Below are 19,540 nucleotides of genomic sequence, written 5' to 3'. Positions count from 1 at the left end.
GCGTGTGTGTATGTACTGTATATAGATTGATTAGAACACACACTGCTAGATATACACCGTTCCTTATTACACTGTTGACTAATTAAAAAATAAATAGTTTTTACTTAAAGTTCATATAATAAATATTGATCTATAAACGCACTTTTTTTTTTTAGTATATTGGTTTTAAAAACGTATTAACAGCGTTTTACAGATTAACATTAACCCCATAGCTGCTGCAGTTAATTACAGGGATTTGATTAAGCATTTGAAGGATACATCTATAATGGTCAAATGAAGCAGCAGTATCAGCCGCGATGCACAGACCTGTGACCGCCAGATACACCCGCCACTCGTTTCTCTGACCTCCCGTGCACGGCACATGAGATGCGATTTGTTTCCAAAGGGATTTATGGCTGAGGAAAATCTATAATTAGATCTTTGGAATATACACTGCATTTGGAAAAGAGTATAAAGCGGATTATGAAAATACACCATGGTGTTCCAAGCTTTCAACTAGGGCATTTAACCAACGCACCACTGGGACCTGCTCCTGTAACGTGGCTTTGGGAAGTCAGTCCAGGGTGTTGATTGCAAGTGACAAATTAACTTTTGGGGGACTTTATCCCTAATGCAAGCACAGGGAAGGGGATTTGGAGATAATAAACAAATATCATTTAGCACTAAATATATAAGCTCTGTTCAACTACTGTACCGAAGGAATAGTATGTATGTATATCTCTATTTATATAGTGTCACAAGTGTACTCGGCGCTGTACAAAGAGACAATACAATAAACAAAATCAGACAATCTGAAAGCAAAATCACTGCCCCCAAGAGCTTACAATCTAAGTGGTATGCTTGGCCATGATGGTTGGTAGGAGAGACTGAGCGTGTGAGACAGTAGCAATGTACTATTGTGTAGTAGTGATTTCATTAACACTTACTCGTTAACGCTGTGCCTGTTGATAAGCTTCCTCAGAACAGAACAAATATTCTGCAAACTGTAAGAGAACTAAAAATAAAGTTTTGAGGTTTAACCTTCTAATGCTGCGCGTATAGTGCCTGCGACGGCTACGGATGACGTCACCCTTCACCCGTCACCCGTCACCCGTCACCGTCACCACTCGTGAAAGTTATAATTTAACTTTCGGCGACGTAGCTTGCGACAGGGTGATTGATTGGTTCAGAGACTGTCACATGTGGCGACAGTCTCTGAAAAATCTAATTTAACCCGCTACCAAAAAAATTTCCGCTCCGTCGCGCTTACTATAAGAGCTGGCAACAGAGTCTATTGTTTTGTTTTCGAGCGACGTCGCGTCGCCGTCGCGGGCACTATAAGCGCAGCCTTAGAAGGTCAGTCAGTGTTGATCCATTCTGATATAAGGCAAAATAGAAAGTGTCATTGCCATGTAATAATGATTTATTGGCCTTAGCAATGCTTAGTAAATATAGCCCTTTGCGTTTACTTAGCACTACTAATTAATGTATGACTGTACATGGTGAAATAACATTGTTACAGTGAATTCCATCGATACCTGAATCGGAAGAGGCTGATACCAGAAAAGCTAACGGAAGGGATTCCTGAATTCCTACCATTGCCTGTTTATACGTGGAGCCATGCGAGTTGTGGCTCTAGAAGATTAATAGACACATATACCACTCTATATTTTGGCATTATAGCACTATGTCCATTTCTTCTCTCTTCCACTCGTCATGTTCATGCGCTCCCAGCACACAAAGACACATCTTACAGTATGTTTACCATTTCCCTTATCATGGAGCATTTGCATCAAGAGTCCCACCCCAGGTTGTGAGGGGTAGTAAAAGGTATGTTTGTATTGGGGGGTTATTTGTATAGCATGCTTTTGTTGTCAAATATGACACACAACGGTGTGAATGTATGTATATTTGTATATATATATGTGTATGTATATATGTATATATGTATATATATATATGTGTGTGAAGAAATTAGAAGAAAAAAGCGCCCAATCCTAGTGCATTACTGTGCAAAAAATGGTTTAATTCCCAATAAAAAGGCTCATAAAATGAACTCACAAACATAAAAGATAAAAAAGCATTGTATGAGTAATACTCATGCTCCAAAGGATCTGTAAGCGCTGCTGCTCTGCTACTCTGCTCCGTGACACCACTGCATCCAGTACAGCCCTCATGTATCTCTGCCAGCAGGAACTCATGTCATCAGGCTACTCACAGTATTTTTTCCCCGGGAACACACCTCCAGATAGTTTAGGTTCCCACCGGGGACAATGTTTGCGGCGGAACGAACAGATGACGTCACGCCGTGCACGGAGATGGCAAGCAGGAGAATGTCAGGCAGAACTCATAAATCAACGCTGCAGGAATCCACAGCACACCTGGCCCTACGCGTTTCAACAGCTAAACTGTTTTCATCAGGGGATGGACTATGGGTGTGCTAGACACATATATATACACCCACACATCCAATTAGCTATGCAAAGATAGATTAAAAAATTAGGTGTAAACAATTAGCATAATGAGAATGAATCTGATACCCCCACATAAGAAAAACATATGCAGCTATAGATTTAAACCATAACAATCTTAATCTTACACAGAATAAACTTGTAAATAATGTATAATACATAAAATTACTATGCTTGCAATTGTCAAAATATTGAGAATGTTTTTATTTTGACAATATTTTGACAATTGCAAGCGTAGTAATTTTATGTATTATACATTATTTACAAGTTTATTCTGTGTAAGATTAAGATTGTTATGGTTTAAATCTATAGCTGCATATGTTTTTCTTATGTGGGGGTATCAGATTCATTCTCATTATGCTAATTGTTTACACCTGATTTTTTAATCTATCTTTGCATAGCTAATTGGATGTGTGGGTGTATATATATATGTGTCTAGCACACCCATAGTCCATCCCCTGATGAAAACAGTTTAGCTGTTGAAACGCGTAGGGCCAGGTGTGCTGTGGATTCCTGCAGCGTTGATTTATGAGTTCTGCCTGACATTCTCCTGCTTGCCATCTCCGTGCACGGCGTGACGTCATCTGTTCGTTCCGCCGCAAACATTGTCCCCGGTGGGAACCTAAACTATCTGGAGGTGTGTTCCCGGGGAAAGAATACTGTGAGGAGCCTGATGACGTGAGTTCCTGCTGGCAGAGATACACGAGGGCTGTACTGGATGCGGTGGTGTCACGGAGCAGAGTAGCAGAGCAGCAGCGCTTACAGATCCTTTGGAGCATGAGTATTACTCATACAATGCTTTTTTATCTTTTATGTTTGTGAGTACATTTTATGAGCCTTTTATTGGGAATTAAACCATTTTTTGCACAGTAATGCACTAGGATTGGGCGCTTTTTTCTTCTATTTTCTATGCAGGTGGAGAGGGAGGTCGTTGTGCCCTTTAAAGAAGCAGCCTTTTTCCTGTCAGTGCTTTTCTGTTTCTTGCATTATTTGGACTTCATTTGGACTTCAAAGGATTTGTGACAAAAGTTTGTTATTGGGTCCACAGCACATCTTTTTATAACTATATATGCATTTGGTGAACGTATTGATTGCATAGTTAAATATTATTATTGTCATTTAGGTTTTTTATATATTTATACATTTTCTGATCATTTATTATTATACTATTGCTGTCACACCATACCCAAGCGCAGTCCTTTTCTGTATATATATATATGTGTGTATATATATATATATATACTGTATATATGTGTGTATGTATATATATATTTATAAAAAAGATGAAATAGAAGAGCATAAATATGAACAAGTCATATGTTTATGTTTCGTGACATTATACTCATGTTTGTCACAGCTGGCAGGGTTAGATTTGCCCAGCTGGTGAGCTTGGCTGGATGTTAATGGTGGTTTTGACGTGGAAGCGGTCTTAGGTCTGAGCCAAGCGTGGCAGGTCTGACTCTAAAAGAGTCGCTGGTTTTAGACCTGATGGTGCTCACTGGGTCAGGCGCAGTGTTGAGCATTAATGGGTTGAAGAGCTGTCAATTATTGGGGGGGGGGGTCTGGCATAGGGAATATATCACTGTATGTTGTATGGTTGTCAGGGTTAATGGAAGCTGCGGTCATTTTACAGTATTTGTGGTTTATTGGAAGGTTGGTGTTTGGGTAAAGGAAAGGGGCAAAAAGGGGCAAAAATTGAGGGTGCCGGAGTCATGCAGAACCATTACAGTTTAGGAATATTGCTTTCTATCATATTAGCATGTGCATTACCCAGTCATATGCGAAACTAAAGGGGATATATACGGTATCAAAGTCTCATAGCTGCAAACCTGGGCCAAAAAACTAACTTTGCTTTCAACTTTCCTTTGGCATAAATCTTGTTCCCCCCAAAGGTTTATATCTTAAATCTTCTATAAAGTACCACAACGCTGAAAAGTTGTTTGGCTGGATTTAGTTATATCACTCATGTAAAGTCTTCTGCCAACACTTTCTATAGAACATCCAGCAGCTTTCAAGGCTTCAGCGACGTGTCATTTCTTAATATTCTGCTAAATTTAGAGAAACAAATCCCGAAAACTGCCAACTTTGCAAAAATTCGCCAAGCATTACATGTCAGTGCGCATTGCAAACTTGAACACAGAAGCATATGGTACCCGGTCACATGGCCCTTTAAATGCTGCAATGCGTGCAAACTTCTGGCACGGACGGAGAAACCATTTCCATTTCCGCCTTTGTTTCGCTCATTCCGAGGATTGTGAACTCTTGTGAAAGCAAAATTCGAGCGAGAACCACGAAAAACGTTGTTATTTGTGTAGCCCTCGTAAGAAATTGGGCTATATGTCTTTTCTCCTACTGGTGTAAGTCCTGCTAAGGGCAGGCTGCCAGTAGTTATCATGGGTTGCACCACTAGAACCAGATGAAGGCATGTACCCCAGAAACCTGTCCCTGTTGTCTCCCCTACCATCACGGGAGACTCAGGCCCTCCTGTTCCTCACAGGTATGCACCACCAAGACACATGTAGCCAGACCTTAGCACACCCTAGGGGGTCCGGTCTGCGACCGGGGGGGGGGGGGGGTCTGAGGGTTACATTTGTTTCTCAAACATTTGCACAACTGTAAGTTTCTATTAAATCCTTTTCATAAATCTCCTATAATCCCATTTGAAGGTTATGCTGCCTTTTGATAAATCGTTTCAATTAATATTTATGATTTCTGTTTACACATTGTATATGAATGATCTTTGTGTGATGTACTTTTTTGAGTTGTAGGAATAATACTGCAGAACTCTGGCTTGTCATTCAAAGTGGTGACATTGTGAATTTGTGACTATAGGAAGACTATTTTATAGACTGAATCGTCAATTGACCTTGCAGGTGAAGGGCAAAATGGCTCTTTGTTGTCAAAATACAGGTGCGCCGACGAGTATTCTAAAACTTACCTTAAACTTGCCTTGGAAAATCTGGGGCTATCACCAACAAGACCCAGGTACATGCTGGGTACATGCTGCAACATTTCATTGACATTTCTGCAAAGACTAATGGCCCATCGGATTAACACAGCAGGGGTCCCTGGCAGTCCCATTCAGTTTGAATGGGACTGCCAGGGACCCCTGCTGTTAATCCGATGGGCCATTAGTCTGTCTGCAGAAATGTCACTGAAATGTTGCAGCATGTACCCAGCATGTCTTGTTGGTGATTGTCCCAGATTTGTTTTAGAATACTCGTCAGCAGTACAGTAAGTGGGAGGCACCAAAAAAATGTACTGTATCGGTGTTGCAGGGTACATGCAACTACACATGCGGGTTTCTTGACAAGGCTTATTTATTTAGCCTTAAAAGATATACAGCACACAAAACAAAAATAGCTTTTCATCAGCAAAACAAAAGAAAAATGGCGTTTTCTTCAGCAGACAAAACAAAACAGTTTCTCTTTAGCAGACAGTGTAAAAATAAGGCAGCTACCCTTTTCTATGCAGGAGACAGACAGTTCATAAACCATGTACTTTGCTAACAGACCTTGTATCAGTAATCTCTCCAGTAGCTTACTCCTCTCTCCTCAACAGCCAGCTCCATGTGTCTACAGCCTGGAGTTTTAACACACCTTGATTAGGCAGCTAATTGTCCTGAGGTTCCCAGCTGAAGTTAACCTAGTCACTGCTGCACTGCAGACTAGACATAAGTCTGCCAGGCATATAGCTGGTGGCTTTTATTTACCCTGTCACAATCGGGTATATCTGCAATACAATTTCTGTTTGAGTAGATGTCCTCTCTTGTATTAACTCTATGGGGAATTCACCAACGGCTGGAATTGGTTACCGCACCCGATCAATTTCCAATCAATGGAAGTTGACACCAGATCGGGTGCTCTAACCTGTACTTGGTGAATTTGTGTGCCGCATCCCTCTGAAGAGATTAAGGTATCTCAAATGTGATAGTAAATTACAAGTGGTGGGGTTGAATAGACTCGTAGAAGTAAAAATACATATTTATATTTCCCATTGACTCGGATATTGAGTCAGATATTCAGTTTAAGAGATGTTTAAGGGGATGTGTATGAAAGATCGCAACAAAGGTTGTTGATTCGCATGAAGATTGGACGCCTCTGATGCAATTTAAACATTATAAGATGGTTAATGTCTGTTGTTTGTATCCATACAAAACGTGGAACAGAATAGTACAGTTTTGGAAATAACCGTGTTCTAAGTTATTGTCTTCAGGAAAAAACAACACACACAGGAAGATTTCCATCCCAATTAAATAGTTTTTTTTTTATCTGAGTTGTTTGGTGGCAGGTTAACATTTTAACAAATAAAGTATCCTATTGAAGTAAAGAGAATCTATGACTAATCTATGAAAGAGAAACGAAATACAATGTTCTTTAAAATTAGACCTCTTTCCAGTCATGTGCTTCTCCCAATTAAAAAAGCCTCGACAAGTTGCAGTGCTATGCCAAATCCAAGGCTAATTAAGCGTTCAAGGGGAGTTGCATGTGAATATGGGAAAATTGGGATTCTTTGTCCTTAGCGAGTTTCAAATGGGTATATTTGTAGCAATGGGTTTATCTGTGCAATGGATAAGATGCAAGGGATATTAATTTATGCCCCAATGGATAGATATTCACAGAGCAAAAACCTAAATTACCCTTGTAAGCACAGGAGAAGCTAATGATTATATAGGAGAACTAAAGGCAGGGGACACTGAGGAATCTTTAATGCCACCAGACCGGACAGTTACTGTATCTGGGACTAAACAACAAATGAACAAATTATAAACGCGGCTTGAAAAATCCAATAGTCCCCTGGTCGGAACTGGTAGACATTTTGCTTGCTATTTTTTTTTTTTCAATCAGGTCTGACCGCGCACTTAGTGAGGATCCAAACCGCACTGCGTATGCAGACATTGTGGGTGGGGAAGAGTCAGTCACCATGGTAGCTTCCAAAGTCAAGCCCCACAGTACCTTGCATCTGCCACTACAAGGCATTTTTGGGGCGTGACTTTGGAAGGTTCTATGGTGATTGACTGCTATACCGCCCATGCTGTCTGCACATGGATTACAGTTTGATGCCTTACAATGCATGCTGGGCTCAGGGACCAGCTCTAATGACTGGGATCAGTTATAGAAATATCATAGCAAGCAACATTTTCCCCTCCTGGCTGCTTGATACATCCTGCACCATAGAGAGGTTGTGGCAAGTGTCATTTAGGGTGGGATAGAGGGGTCTTTATTGACATGGGGGTCTGTGGACATGTGGTGAAGGGAGGGGGGGTAGGGGGCAACTACTTTTTTTGAGATATTTTTCAATCCTTGGTTTATAAATGATAACAAATAAATGAATGTCAGCACAGCAAATGAGACTAATAGTCTAGAAAGCCAGAAAAACATGTATTGGATTATGATTAATTTAATATTACATTTGTCATTTACCAACTACTGGTAGAAAGTATGATTCACCATAATGCAATGTTATGATGTATTGTATTGTATTGTATTGTATTATATACCACCTGAATCTAAAGGGTCACATACTTTTTCACACCTGGATATTGAATGTTGAATAATTTGAGGATAAATGTTGAAAAAGCATCATGTTTTTGTGTCATTTGTTTGATCAGGTTATCTTTATCTATTAGGACTTAGATTAAGATCTAATAACATTTTAGGTTTGAAATGTGGGAAATAAGTGAAAATCCTAAGGGGTACCCAACCTTTTTCTCGCCACTGTAGATACTGTAGTTCAGTCGATGGCTATGCACCTGATTCCTAAAATGCTTTTTTAACGATAGTTATACAGACCACTTACTTGGTCTCAAGCTTTATACCCTCAAATATCAGCAACAAATTTACTAGGAAGAAAAAGCTGCAATGCAACGATTCCCTGCAAACTCAACATCTGACATTGATGTATATATGAATATTTCCATAGCTCTCATATACACACACTGCTAGTTTTATAGTATGCGGCCCTGCTGATTTAACCAGCTCACGGATACTGTACATGATTACTGAGGCTCTTCCGGTAGATAAGCGGTTAATGACCCAATTTGTTTGCAACAATCTTTTCTTCCCTTTCTTTAGATTATATGGCAATCCAGCCTCCTAATGAGTGCATGTGCCGAGCCTTTTTATTACCGTTCCTGGAAGACTGGTGAATGCTGTTATTTCCATCTGAAAAATAATCATTTCTTCTTTTAATAAGAGACACCTCATATAGGCCTTTGTGCTGAGCTCCTGGTCCTAATTGACCTAGCAGATTAAATAAATGAGTAGTCTTGTAACAGGCTCATTGAATCTACGTAGCCCATCACTTCTCCACCAATCATCTTAGCTTCACTGTGAACATCATATGGAATATTTCCGATTTTTTTTTTTTACTTTGGCTTGCCGATACTGTACATCCAATGTTTTTCCATCATTGTGCTTCAACCACGAATAGATTTCTGGGTCAGTGGGCTAATCCGTGGCTTTATCAAGTAGAAACATATCTCATCAGTGAGTTTATTATGTTTGTGAGCAATCATACTTTACATTTTAATAAATGAAAATCTACACCCACATTTTTTTTAAAGCCTCTATTGCTGAAGGTGATACATCTATTTCTTTAAAAGTACTTAGCAATTTGAATTTTTTTTAAAGATTTATTTTACATTTTGTGTGGTCGCAAAAAATTTTGAAAAAAGTTTGCATGTTTCACCACTTTTTGACAGAACTAAATGACAACAGATGTAGGGTTATGTGACTTGCACATTGACTTTTAGTGCATGGCGAGTTTGTTGTGAACCTATATTTGAGCATTGTAAATACAACTCATTTGTAATTTTGTATCTCTATAGTTATTATCTTGCCAATTTTTATGTGTGTGGTGAACATGGGATAGGAGAGGACTTGGGAAGGGGGTTGTGATGCCTTTGTGTGGGTGGTTTTAGTCAGAAGGGGAGGTGAGTGGTGTGTGTGTATAAGTGGCTGAGTGTGCTGTGAGTGAGAAGGGGGTATGTGTGGGTGGTGAGGGGAGTGAGTGATCTGTATGCGTTGGGTAAGGGGGAAGGTGAGTGTATAAAGAATGAGAGAAGATGGGTGATAAAGAAAGGGAGTGAGGGGGGGAGGGGTTAAACATGGTTGTGATGGGAGACCAGGAATTAACACCGGGATTAAAGCACCAGACAGGAAAAAGCAATTTAATAAAGAGTTTTATTTTGGCCCGAGCCAACACACGCAACACAAATCACAATCTGATCTAACACTCACCAAAGCAGGGAATAAGGGGGAATCCCAGCTCCTAGGTGCCTAGTGCCACTTCCCAGACTTACCCGAGGTTTGCTTCCACTCATGTGGGACTAGTCATCGTCTAAACCTCTCTGGGCAATACGGGGCAGAGCACTTTCAAATTCCCTGTTCAATGTCCTGCTCTCTGCTTCTCTGGCAACTCATTGACCCGCAGCACAGAAGTATTATTAAATCACCCTCTCGGATAGGCTCCCAGCCTCGTTTTCAGGTGTGTCCGGCACCGCCTCGGCACATCGCTTAGTCCACCTCCACGACAGGATCAGACCGAGACCTGGAACCCTGATGGGGTTCCCCTTACATAGATTCCCCACTACCATAGGAAATCATGGTAGACGGGTCCGTGACCAAACCCAGCGTGGATGCTGCACGGGAACCAAATGGAACGCGAGGGCTCGCCTGCATTGGCCAATCAGGGCTGGAGGTGGGTCAGGGGCGAGTTATTTGCCTTGGAGGGAAATATGAATGGGCCAATCGGAGCAGTGCATACCAACAGGAGCTAGGCAATGGCTTCCCCAGCCGGCAGGATATCTCCTGTTGAGCTTGGTGCCATGACGAATAGGGGAACATCCAAATGTTACACTGTTTGGGCAGCTACCCTCCTCCCTCCCCCCCCCCCCCTTGGCCCAATCTCCACCCCCAGCCACTCTTACTTGGTTCACTACACCTCTCCTCCCCCTCCAGTCCCAGTAATAGCCAGTTCTCTGGACCATGGCTATGCTTTACAGTGTGCAGTCACATTGTTATACTTAGGTACAGTTTATAACACACACGAATAAAGAATTGCAGTTACAGGGTGAGCAAGGGGCTACCGGGCATATTAAACCGGGGTGGCCCCGGGGTCTGGAGGCCAGATGAGCCCCAGGAAAGGATGGGCAGGGGCCATTGACTAGGCTTAACCTTTATTATGCTGGTCCCTGAGACCCTTTCCATCACAGTGTTTTATTGAGGAAAAGGGTGAGTATGAAGTGGGAGAGGGGGTGAATGTGAAGTGTGTACGAAAGGGGTGGTGTGTGTTTGTGCATGCAGAGGGGGGGTGGTGAATGAGGGGTGCCCGAGATTTAAAAAATCATTCAGGGCTGCTCATGCTCAAAGGTTGATAGCACAGAGCTAGAAGTTTAATCAGGAATGCCTAGGGTTCCAATGGCAAGCTATCACCCTGTTCTTATGACCCTTTTGATGTGGATTACTCTACAATATAGTACATGAATTGAAGCCTCGGAAGGTAGGCGAGTCTTACTCTACATTTCTTTCCAGTGTAGTATACTTTGAAATGTTTCTGTTAATATATACACATATCCACATACATCATTGTAATGAAATCAAGAAACCCAGTGTTATGGTAAAAGCCAAACATCTTTACCATCAAAGCAGAAGTATATTATTTTTCCTATTTACTGTAAATGACCCAATAACACAAATTATTTACAGTCCATGGTGTACCTATACTGATTTTAGGGATACCTCCTGGAGAGAATTGTGGGTTGTTTTCTTTCTATTGATTTCTGTTGACATTGAACACTTTTCTTTATTCCCCCCTCTTCATTTCCTGTATTTTTACTGCCTTCTCGTGAAGCTTTTTTATGGGATGTTGACAAATAAAGGCAATATTTGAATAAATTAAGAGGCCAAAATGATACTAGCCAGCATGTGGCAGAAGCTTGTTTTAAGGAAAAAAATGTCAGATCTATAATTGTCCCATGATTTCCTTCACATTGAGTAGAGAAGGTTTTTGAAGTGAAACTTCTTTGCTGGCAGTGACAAAAAAATAATCTCATAGGGGATAAAAAAGGCTTCAGGCGGACAAAAATTCTAACGGAAGTGACTGACTGCGCATGTGCATCACGCACGGCACCACTGCATGTTAGTCACTAGTGAGCCGCAGCACTGTCGGCTCGGCACGCATGTGCAGCAGCTGCCAGCTTGGAGCGCATGCGTAGAAGCCGTCGGCTCACCACGCATGCGCAGAAGCCTCCGATTTGGTGCGCATGCGCAGCAGCCAGCTCAGCGTACATTCGCTGCAGCCACCAGCACCACGCACAGGAGCATCAGCAACCCATTGCATTTTTAAAAAACAGAGACCATACACACAGTGATGCACACAGGGACACAGACACAGGCACAAACAGCGACACACACAGAGCAAACACAACCACACACATACAGCCACACAGTGATACACACAGTGACACAGACACAGGCACAAACAGAGACACACACAGAGACACACACAGAGACAAACACAACCACACACATACAGCCACACAGTGGTGCACACAGTGACACAGACACAGGCACAAACAGAGACACACACAGAGACACACACAGAGACAAACACAACCACACAAATACAGCCACACAGTGATATACACAGTGACACATTCCGACAGACACACACACACATGACACACACAAACACACACACAAACACACACACCAATACAGAGACACACACATACAGAGACTGTGATTACACACACAGTGACACACACAAACACACAAAGACAAACACACACACATACAGAGACACACAGTGATACACACACAGTGACACACAAACACGAGGAATTCACAGTTAGTATAAATATAGAAATGCGGCTCTGCGAGCATGCACAGCAGCCTCCAGCGCCACACACATACACTGGAGCAGCAGCAACCCGCCACCATTTGTAAAATAGAGATACCACACCCAGAGACACACACACACACAGAAATACATACACACACACAGACTCACAGTTACTACAAATATAGAAGTTTAAATGACTAAAACAGTGGGTGTGGGCCGCGCACACGCGTTCTAAGTCAAACTTATTTGCATTTTGTCACTGAAATTGTGTTTTGATTTGCAATTGAAAACATCACCATCACAAATACAATTTCTGTGACAAAACAGTGACAAGAGGCAAAGAAGTTTCACTTAAACTGCGCGTGCTCGGTACACACACACTTTTCCCCCATGAGATAGTAGAACAATTATACAGGCATACCCTGCATTAACGTACGCAATGGGACCGGAGCATGTATGTAAAGCGAAAATGTACTTAAAGTGAAGCACTACCTTTTCCCACTTATCGATGCATGTACTGTACTGCAAATCGATATATACGTGCATAACTGATGTAAATAACGCGTTTGTAACAGGCTCTATAGTCTCCCGCTTGCGCACAGCTTCGGTACAGGTAGGAAGCCGATATTGCTGTTCAGGACGTGCTGACAGGCGCATGTGTGAGCTGCCGTTTGCCTATTGGGCGATATGTACTTACTCGCGAGTGTACTTAAAGTGAGTGTACTTAAAGCGGGGTATGCCTGTATATTTAACTGTTAGGGATTCTCTCTGGTACATTGGAGAGCACCACATACATATAGTAAAACACCCACCCGTTCCCTTTTTCCACGGCCTTATTTCTATGAATGTACCACACAAATATATTTTTACTTTATGACTTAAATATTTGATGATAATGGGTAGTATGCGGATAGAAAGCTTTTTTGTGAGATTGTAACTTGCAGCTATTTGACCTACCCTAAATGTGTTCTTTTTGCTTTGTTCTGTGGCGTATTGACTGATTAAATCCATGGTTTAATGACTGCATACGTTGGGAGAAGAATCTCTTTCATGGCAAGCTGGGGTTTATTGCCTCATTGCTCTTGAGAGATGAATTCTATCTTTTAAGCTTCAAATATTTATGAAGCACAAAGATAAAAGCAGCAAAGAAGAGAATATAACATGGTGTTTGAAAGTAATGACACTTTTCTAGCCATTAAACATTAGATAAATAGTGGCCTAGAAATTTGAAAGTATACCTTATGTAGTATCAAATAAAACATTGCAATTTTTACTATGTAGTGATTTTTCACTGTTTACAGACCCCTTTGCTTTCTTTCCATTGTTCCTTTTTCAGATTGGTGTATATTAATCATTCTTCTATTTTTAAAAAATAGGCATTGGTTTGAGGTCCGGGGACCCCCTGCTTCCCGAAATACGGGCCCCGTTATGGGGTGCCGGTATCTCCTATGCATTTAAATCCCACCGTCACGTGAGCGTGGGAATAAAATGCATAGGAGATACCGGCACCCCATAACGGGGCCTGTATCTCGGAAACCAGGGGGTTCCCCGGACCTGAAATCAACGCGGTTCTGCTCTGGAGACCCCCTGTTCGTCTACACTAGTATTACATTTTATATGAAAGACTTTTGATCGGTGGCGAGATATGCGCAGGGAGAGGCAGCTCTCTCTGTGCAGCTCTCTCTGCAGCTGAAAGAAATCGCCGGGTGACGCCTTTTCAGACGGGCGATCATCATGTCGCCGGCTTCTCGCCCATTTTGGGCATTCTGTTACCACAGGTAATCGAGGCTTTCTGAATACTGTGATAGCAACGCTTAAAAAACTGGCTAATTAAACGGCCCCGGCGACTTTGTTTATGAAGGCTTATAGCACAGGCCCTTTTATCTCAAAACAGAGTTCAGATGTGGATGGCTACAAATTGGGTTGATTTTGAAGTACATAGCACCGCAATCATGTCCTTTTTTTTTTTGCATCATAAGCGGACCAGTAAATGTACATTAGATGCATAGATCGTGCAGAGAAGTCAAAGGGCCGTCTTGCTGTAGGCTGCGTGACTTTCCATGGACCGGAATTTTATTGATGCAGTTGTAAAGAATTTGAGAAGCACTAGTCTTTTCATTAGATGTAAACTGTTACAATATAGTGGAAGAAGGAGACAGACCATATATACCTAAATATGTGCATAGAGGCATAAATATGTATTTGAGATCCAGAAAATCTGTCCTGTGCCATGCTTGAAATTCCAATTCCTGATCCTCTGACACATGTTACCCTGAGATATTTACTCTGCGTCTTTTTCCCACATTATAGAATTTAGAGTCGCTCACTGTGAAATATTTGGCTTAGTTGTGCCATGGAAACAGCTACAACATTAGCCTGATATAAACACAAAGAACATATGTATCAGGCACAGGAATGAATAGCTTGTCAAGAATTACAGTCCTTCTCCAAAGGAGAAATATATAATACTTTTTGGTATCTGGAAGTCTGGAAGACCAGAGAATTCCAGATTAGTTATTGAAGTTACATATTTAGTGCTGAAAGTTGAGGACACTGTTTCCTTTAAAGTAACATTCCAGAGATACACATAGTACTGTATACAGGCATACCCCGCATTAACATACGCAATGGGACCGGAGCATGTATGTAAAGCGAAAATGTACTTAAAGTGAAGCACTACCTTTTCCCCACTTATCGATGCATGTACTGTATAGCAATCGTCATATACGTGCATAACTGATGTAAATAACGCATGTGTAACAGGCTCTATAGTCTCCCCGCTTGGGCACAGCTTCGGTACAGGTAGGGAGCTGGTATTGCTGTTAAGGACGTGCTGACTGGCGCATGTGTGAGCAGCCGTTTGCCTATTGAGCAAGATGTACTTACTCGCGAGTGTACTTAAAGTGAGTGTCCTTAAACCGGGGTATGCCTGTATAAATCTTCGGACTAGATCCACAAAGCATAATGTGACATTACCAAGCTAATTTCTATACTAGAAAACAAGGTGTGTGTAGCCGGGGGAGGGGGAGGGTGTGTGTAGCTGGGGAAGTGTGTGTAGCTGGGGGAGGTGTATGTGTACATACGTGTGTGTATGTATATTGCTGGGGGAGTTCTTACGTTATGTGGAGCAGCCTTCCTTCTGCAGCGTGTCATTGTTACATCGTGACATCACAACGCTGCAGGAGGGGGTGCCACGCTGCCGGCATGCCGCCTTGGGCCCCGTCAAAGGTAAGGCCGGCTCTCGTGTTGTTGTACCCACCAGCAGCTAAAGAGTTACATATTAAAGGCTGGTTCCCCATGTGCTGAAGCGGCTGATGGTGCCATATTCAGAAGAAATTCCCCAATGACCTCAATCGGAAATGTTGTCAGAAAACGACCCAGCCGGCTGGGGAACATACTGTTTAGAATCTGTCTCTTATAAGTCAAAAAGCTAAGCTGCAAATTACATTTCTCACTATTCTACTCTAGAATCCTGCCTAATGCATAACACTAACACCTGTATATGTTTCTTCTCAGGTCGTCGTTAGCGACCGGCTATTAGGCTCCAAATTCCGACTGCTTGGAAGGGGAGTGGATCAAGACCCCAAGGGAATATTCGGAATAAATGAGAATACAGGAGAGGTCTTGGTGATAAAATCTCTTGATAGAGAAGAGATTCCAGATTACCAAGTATGTATGTTTTGGCTACTACACTATATATACAGGGGCACACACTATCTTTAACATGGCATCTATATTTATGTATGCTGTACTATAGGCTTTGCAGATTAACCATTTTTCGTGCCAGAAGATCCAAGAACACAGTGCACAGTCCTGTCAGAGGTTCTCAACTCCAGTCCTCAAGACCACCAACAGTTCAGGTTTTAAGGATATCCCTGCTTCAGCAGAGTTGGAATTATCAGTTTGCGCTTTTATATCCTCACCAAGTCACCTTAAAATCTGACCTGGGGCGGAGGGGGGAAGGGGGAGTCTTGAGGGCTGGAGTTGAGCTCCCCTGGTCTATATAAAAATGCATTGCTTGGCCCCTATGTTATGGAATGGATTGAGGATGGGATTGTGTTTTGGGACCATTAAAATAAGTTACTTGCTATATAAAGCCAGTAAATTATAAATTTGTCCTGCAGATTGTTGTACTACAATTGAGTAGCATTGAGTATAATGGAAAGTGGCAATTGTTAGGGCATCTCCTTCAATAACCATTGTATTTGGTAACCCCAGCAGTATTCATGGTGGAACTATTTGTAGCGTACGTAATAATATTTAACAACATTGAAGAAAATTGGAGTTGATATTTTTAACCTGGAAACATCAACTAAAGCCAAAAAATAATGTATGGATAATAACCAATAAGGGTTAACCATACCATTCTCACCTTAAATAATTTCACACACCTGGGACTTAGAATTTTGAACGTTGTCTCTCTCAGGCGTTTTCCTGTCCTTGGTGCCAAACAAGACAGGAGGAGATGTGACGTACAGTAAATGTTGAATGGAGAAGTGCGGAACGTTCACCAAAGTTCATGAATCAGATGAAATTTTCCTCTCCCCCCCTATTTTTTTGTTGTTGCATAAATCGGCAAAGTTTTTAAAATGTTACCGGCCATTAAAAGTCAATGCGGAAACTGTAGATCATTTGACAAACTACGCATTTTTTTTATTTTATTTAAAATTTCCAAGCAGCAAGAATAACTGGAGCGCTGTGAATGTTAATGGCATCCTTGCCCCTTGTTCTAACATTGCTGGTCCTTGAGATAATATAAACAAGCCACTGAATGTAAAAAGAAAAGCTTCAAAAAACAAAACAATTGAATTCCACCAGATGCAGCTAATATGATGTTGTAACTAGATGTCAGGGTCTCCTACACCTCCTGCTGCTAGCCATAGTTCCTTTCCTTGTCCACCGGGTGTGCTGCTGCTTTCTGTCTGCTTTGGGGTTTGTCTGCCTGTCTCCTCTTGTTGCTCATGTTCTCTGTTCCTGCTTCCTGTTAGGGTCCTTGCCTTTGCTTTATGTCAGACTCCATGCCTTTGCCCATGCTTCTGCTGCAGCTTGTTCCTGTATCTGTTCCTGTACCAGTCCTGTTCTGTATTGGAGTCCTGTTCATATTAAAAGCCCTTGCTATTTACCTAGATTGCCCCAGTCTGTTTCCTGCTAGCAAGTCCCAGACCTGTCCCTGCTCCCTAGTCTCAGTTCCTGCTCCCCTGCCCGGTTCCTGCTCCCCTGTTCTGCTCCTGCCTTCCTGTTGCTGAACCTGTGCGTGTAGCCCACGACGATCCTGCTTGCTGCCTGCCATCGACCCCTGATTGCCCACGACGATCCGACTTGCCGCTTGCCATTGACCTCGGCCCGTGACCCCAGCAATCTTTGCCTGCTCCTGCTGTTCCGGCCACCGAGGTCCAACCCGCTCCTGGAGTCTCCCTCGTGACACAAGAGATGGGTGAGATTTTGGGCAGATTTGAATCTGTCCGGATCGGCCCGTTCCTTTGGCCGGGGGAATATCCGCTGATCAGTCCCAAAAAGGACGAATCGTAATGGCGACTTAAAATGGTCTAATTTTTTTTTTACAATAAGTTAGAAGCAGAGGGTCTCCGGAGATGAACCCCATTAATTTTAGCTCCGGGGACCCCCTGCTTCCTGAGATACGCACCTGTACGAGTACCGATATATTTTCAGGTTAAATATCCTGGTCACGGTTTCCTATTGGCCTAAGTGACCGGGACATTGAAACGGAATAAAGATACTGTACAGAGGTATGTATCTCAGGAAGCAGGAGGTCACCCAGAGCTGAAATTAATGGGGTTCAACCCCGCACCCCCTGCATCAAAATATTTTTTATTTAAAAAAAAGGATTTTCTAATCCGTCTGAATTATTAACAATCCGCTCAGATTTTTTTGATGCCAAAGCCGTGGGTGGTTTTTGGTGGGGGGACAGATTTGGCCTAAATTATCCCGGACATTCCAACAAAAGGATTTGGACTGTTCCGCCCATCTCTAGTTTTAATAATAAAGTATGTTTAATAACAAGAATAGATGTTGCTAGGTTTATTGTACCTTATGAACATTATTGTTGAACAAGATGTGGATATTTTGGGGGTTTGGTTCGTGTATCCTATTTTCTACCCGTATTCAAGACTATCCTAGTGTTCCATTATAAACCCACGTGTGGCTTCAGTTTCCTGGCAGTGTATGTTTGCAGTAACTGCTGCAGTTCCTGAGGTTTATCCAAGTATATTTGTGTCTCCAGTTTATAATCTATGGTAAGAAGTATAGTCTTATAATATGGTAAAGTCACATGATCAAGGCATGCAAATGAATAATGGTCCTAGAACAGGGAAGTTAAGACAAAGTTTTGTATAGATAGATATAGAGATAGAGATAGATAGATAGATAGATAGATAGATAGATAGATAGATAGATAGATCAGCAGAGGTTGAAGGACATTGGCAAACCATGGTGGTGATCCATTGCTTAATCCTGGGAGTATCTGGTAAATAAATTATCTTTTCAAAGGCTTTCAGGTATCAGCAAAGTGATTCCCACGAGTGCTAAAAGCCCTGATATTGCATGTGTATGCAGTTCCTGAGCTATCTGTATAATATATACCAGCTCTAGAGTAACGTGTAATTCTCTCGTGAAACAAAGCCATGAATTCTAAATTAGAAATGTGGATGGGATGTATTTGTCCATTCCATGCAAAATTGTCATATTCATTTATACATTTGCCATTTGATGCCAATGCAATTATTTTCATATTTCTACATGAACATTATTTGTTTTCATGTTCCCGCATAGTCAGATATATACATTAAACAAAGGGAGTCTACTGTATGTAGCAATTTGATAGTAATTGTAGTACAGGAATTGGATATTGTACTGTAGCAACGTTTTTGATGCAAATGTGTGATTAGCTCAGTTAATTTGCAAGAAATTATTTTAATTCCAAATTCTAGTAACCGTAGTGGAAATAACATTTTAGGGAAATAACCTGGGAGGTCTTCATGTATGGAATAATAATGTACACAGCTTGCAAAACTTCACTGATCTCTTCTTCAATGGGGGATATCATTAGAGATGGGAACGATTGTTTGTTTTTGCGGATTTCGGTCCGGTTCCCTTGGTCCACGGATTTCAGCGGATCAGTCTCAAAAGGGCGAATCCGCAGTTTCCTTTTTTTTTAGAGAGCAATCAGAAATCTGTGACCAGACATAGATTAATCCATGGGGGGGGGGGGGGGGGAGGAGGGGTGA

The 19,540-nt window shown here is 41.8% G+C and overlaps 1 protein-coding gene across 2 annotated transcripts in view; it reads left to right on the top strand.

Moving 5' to 3' along the window:
* The window catches only part of CDH13 (cadherin 13), a 423,340-nt gene that overhangs the window by 191,149 nt on the left and 212,651 nt on the right, over positions 1-19,540 (top strand). For both annotated transcript variants that reach the window (XM_075576708.1, XM_075576710.1), the window contains exon 5: positions 15,813-15,965. In XM_075576708.1, coding sequence (XP_075432823.1) covers positions 15,813-15,965 — 153 coding nt within the window. The remainder of the gene's footprint in view (positions 1-15,812; positions 15,966-19,540) is intronic.

This window comes from Ascaphus truei, chromosome 19, assembly GCF_040206685.1.
Source record: "Ascaphus truei isolate aAscTru1 chromosome 19, aAscTru1.hap1, whole genome shotgun sequence".
Lineage (NCBI taxonomy): Eukaryota > Metazoa > Chordata > Amphibia > Anura > Ascaphidae > Ascaphus > Ascaphus truei.
Note: the sequence above shows the minus strand (reverse complement) of the source record. Positions and strands in the feature narration are given on the sequence as shown.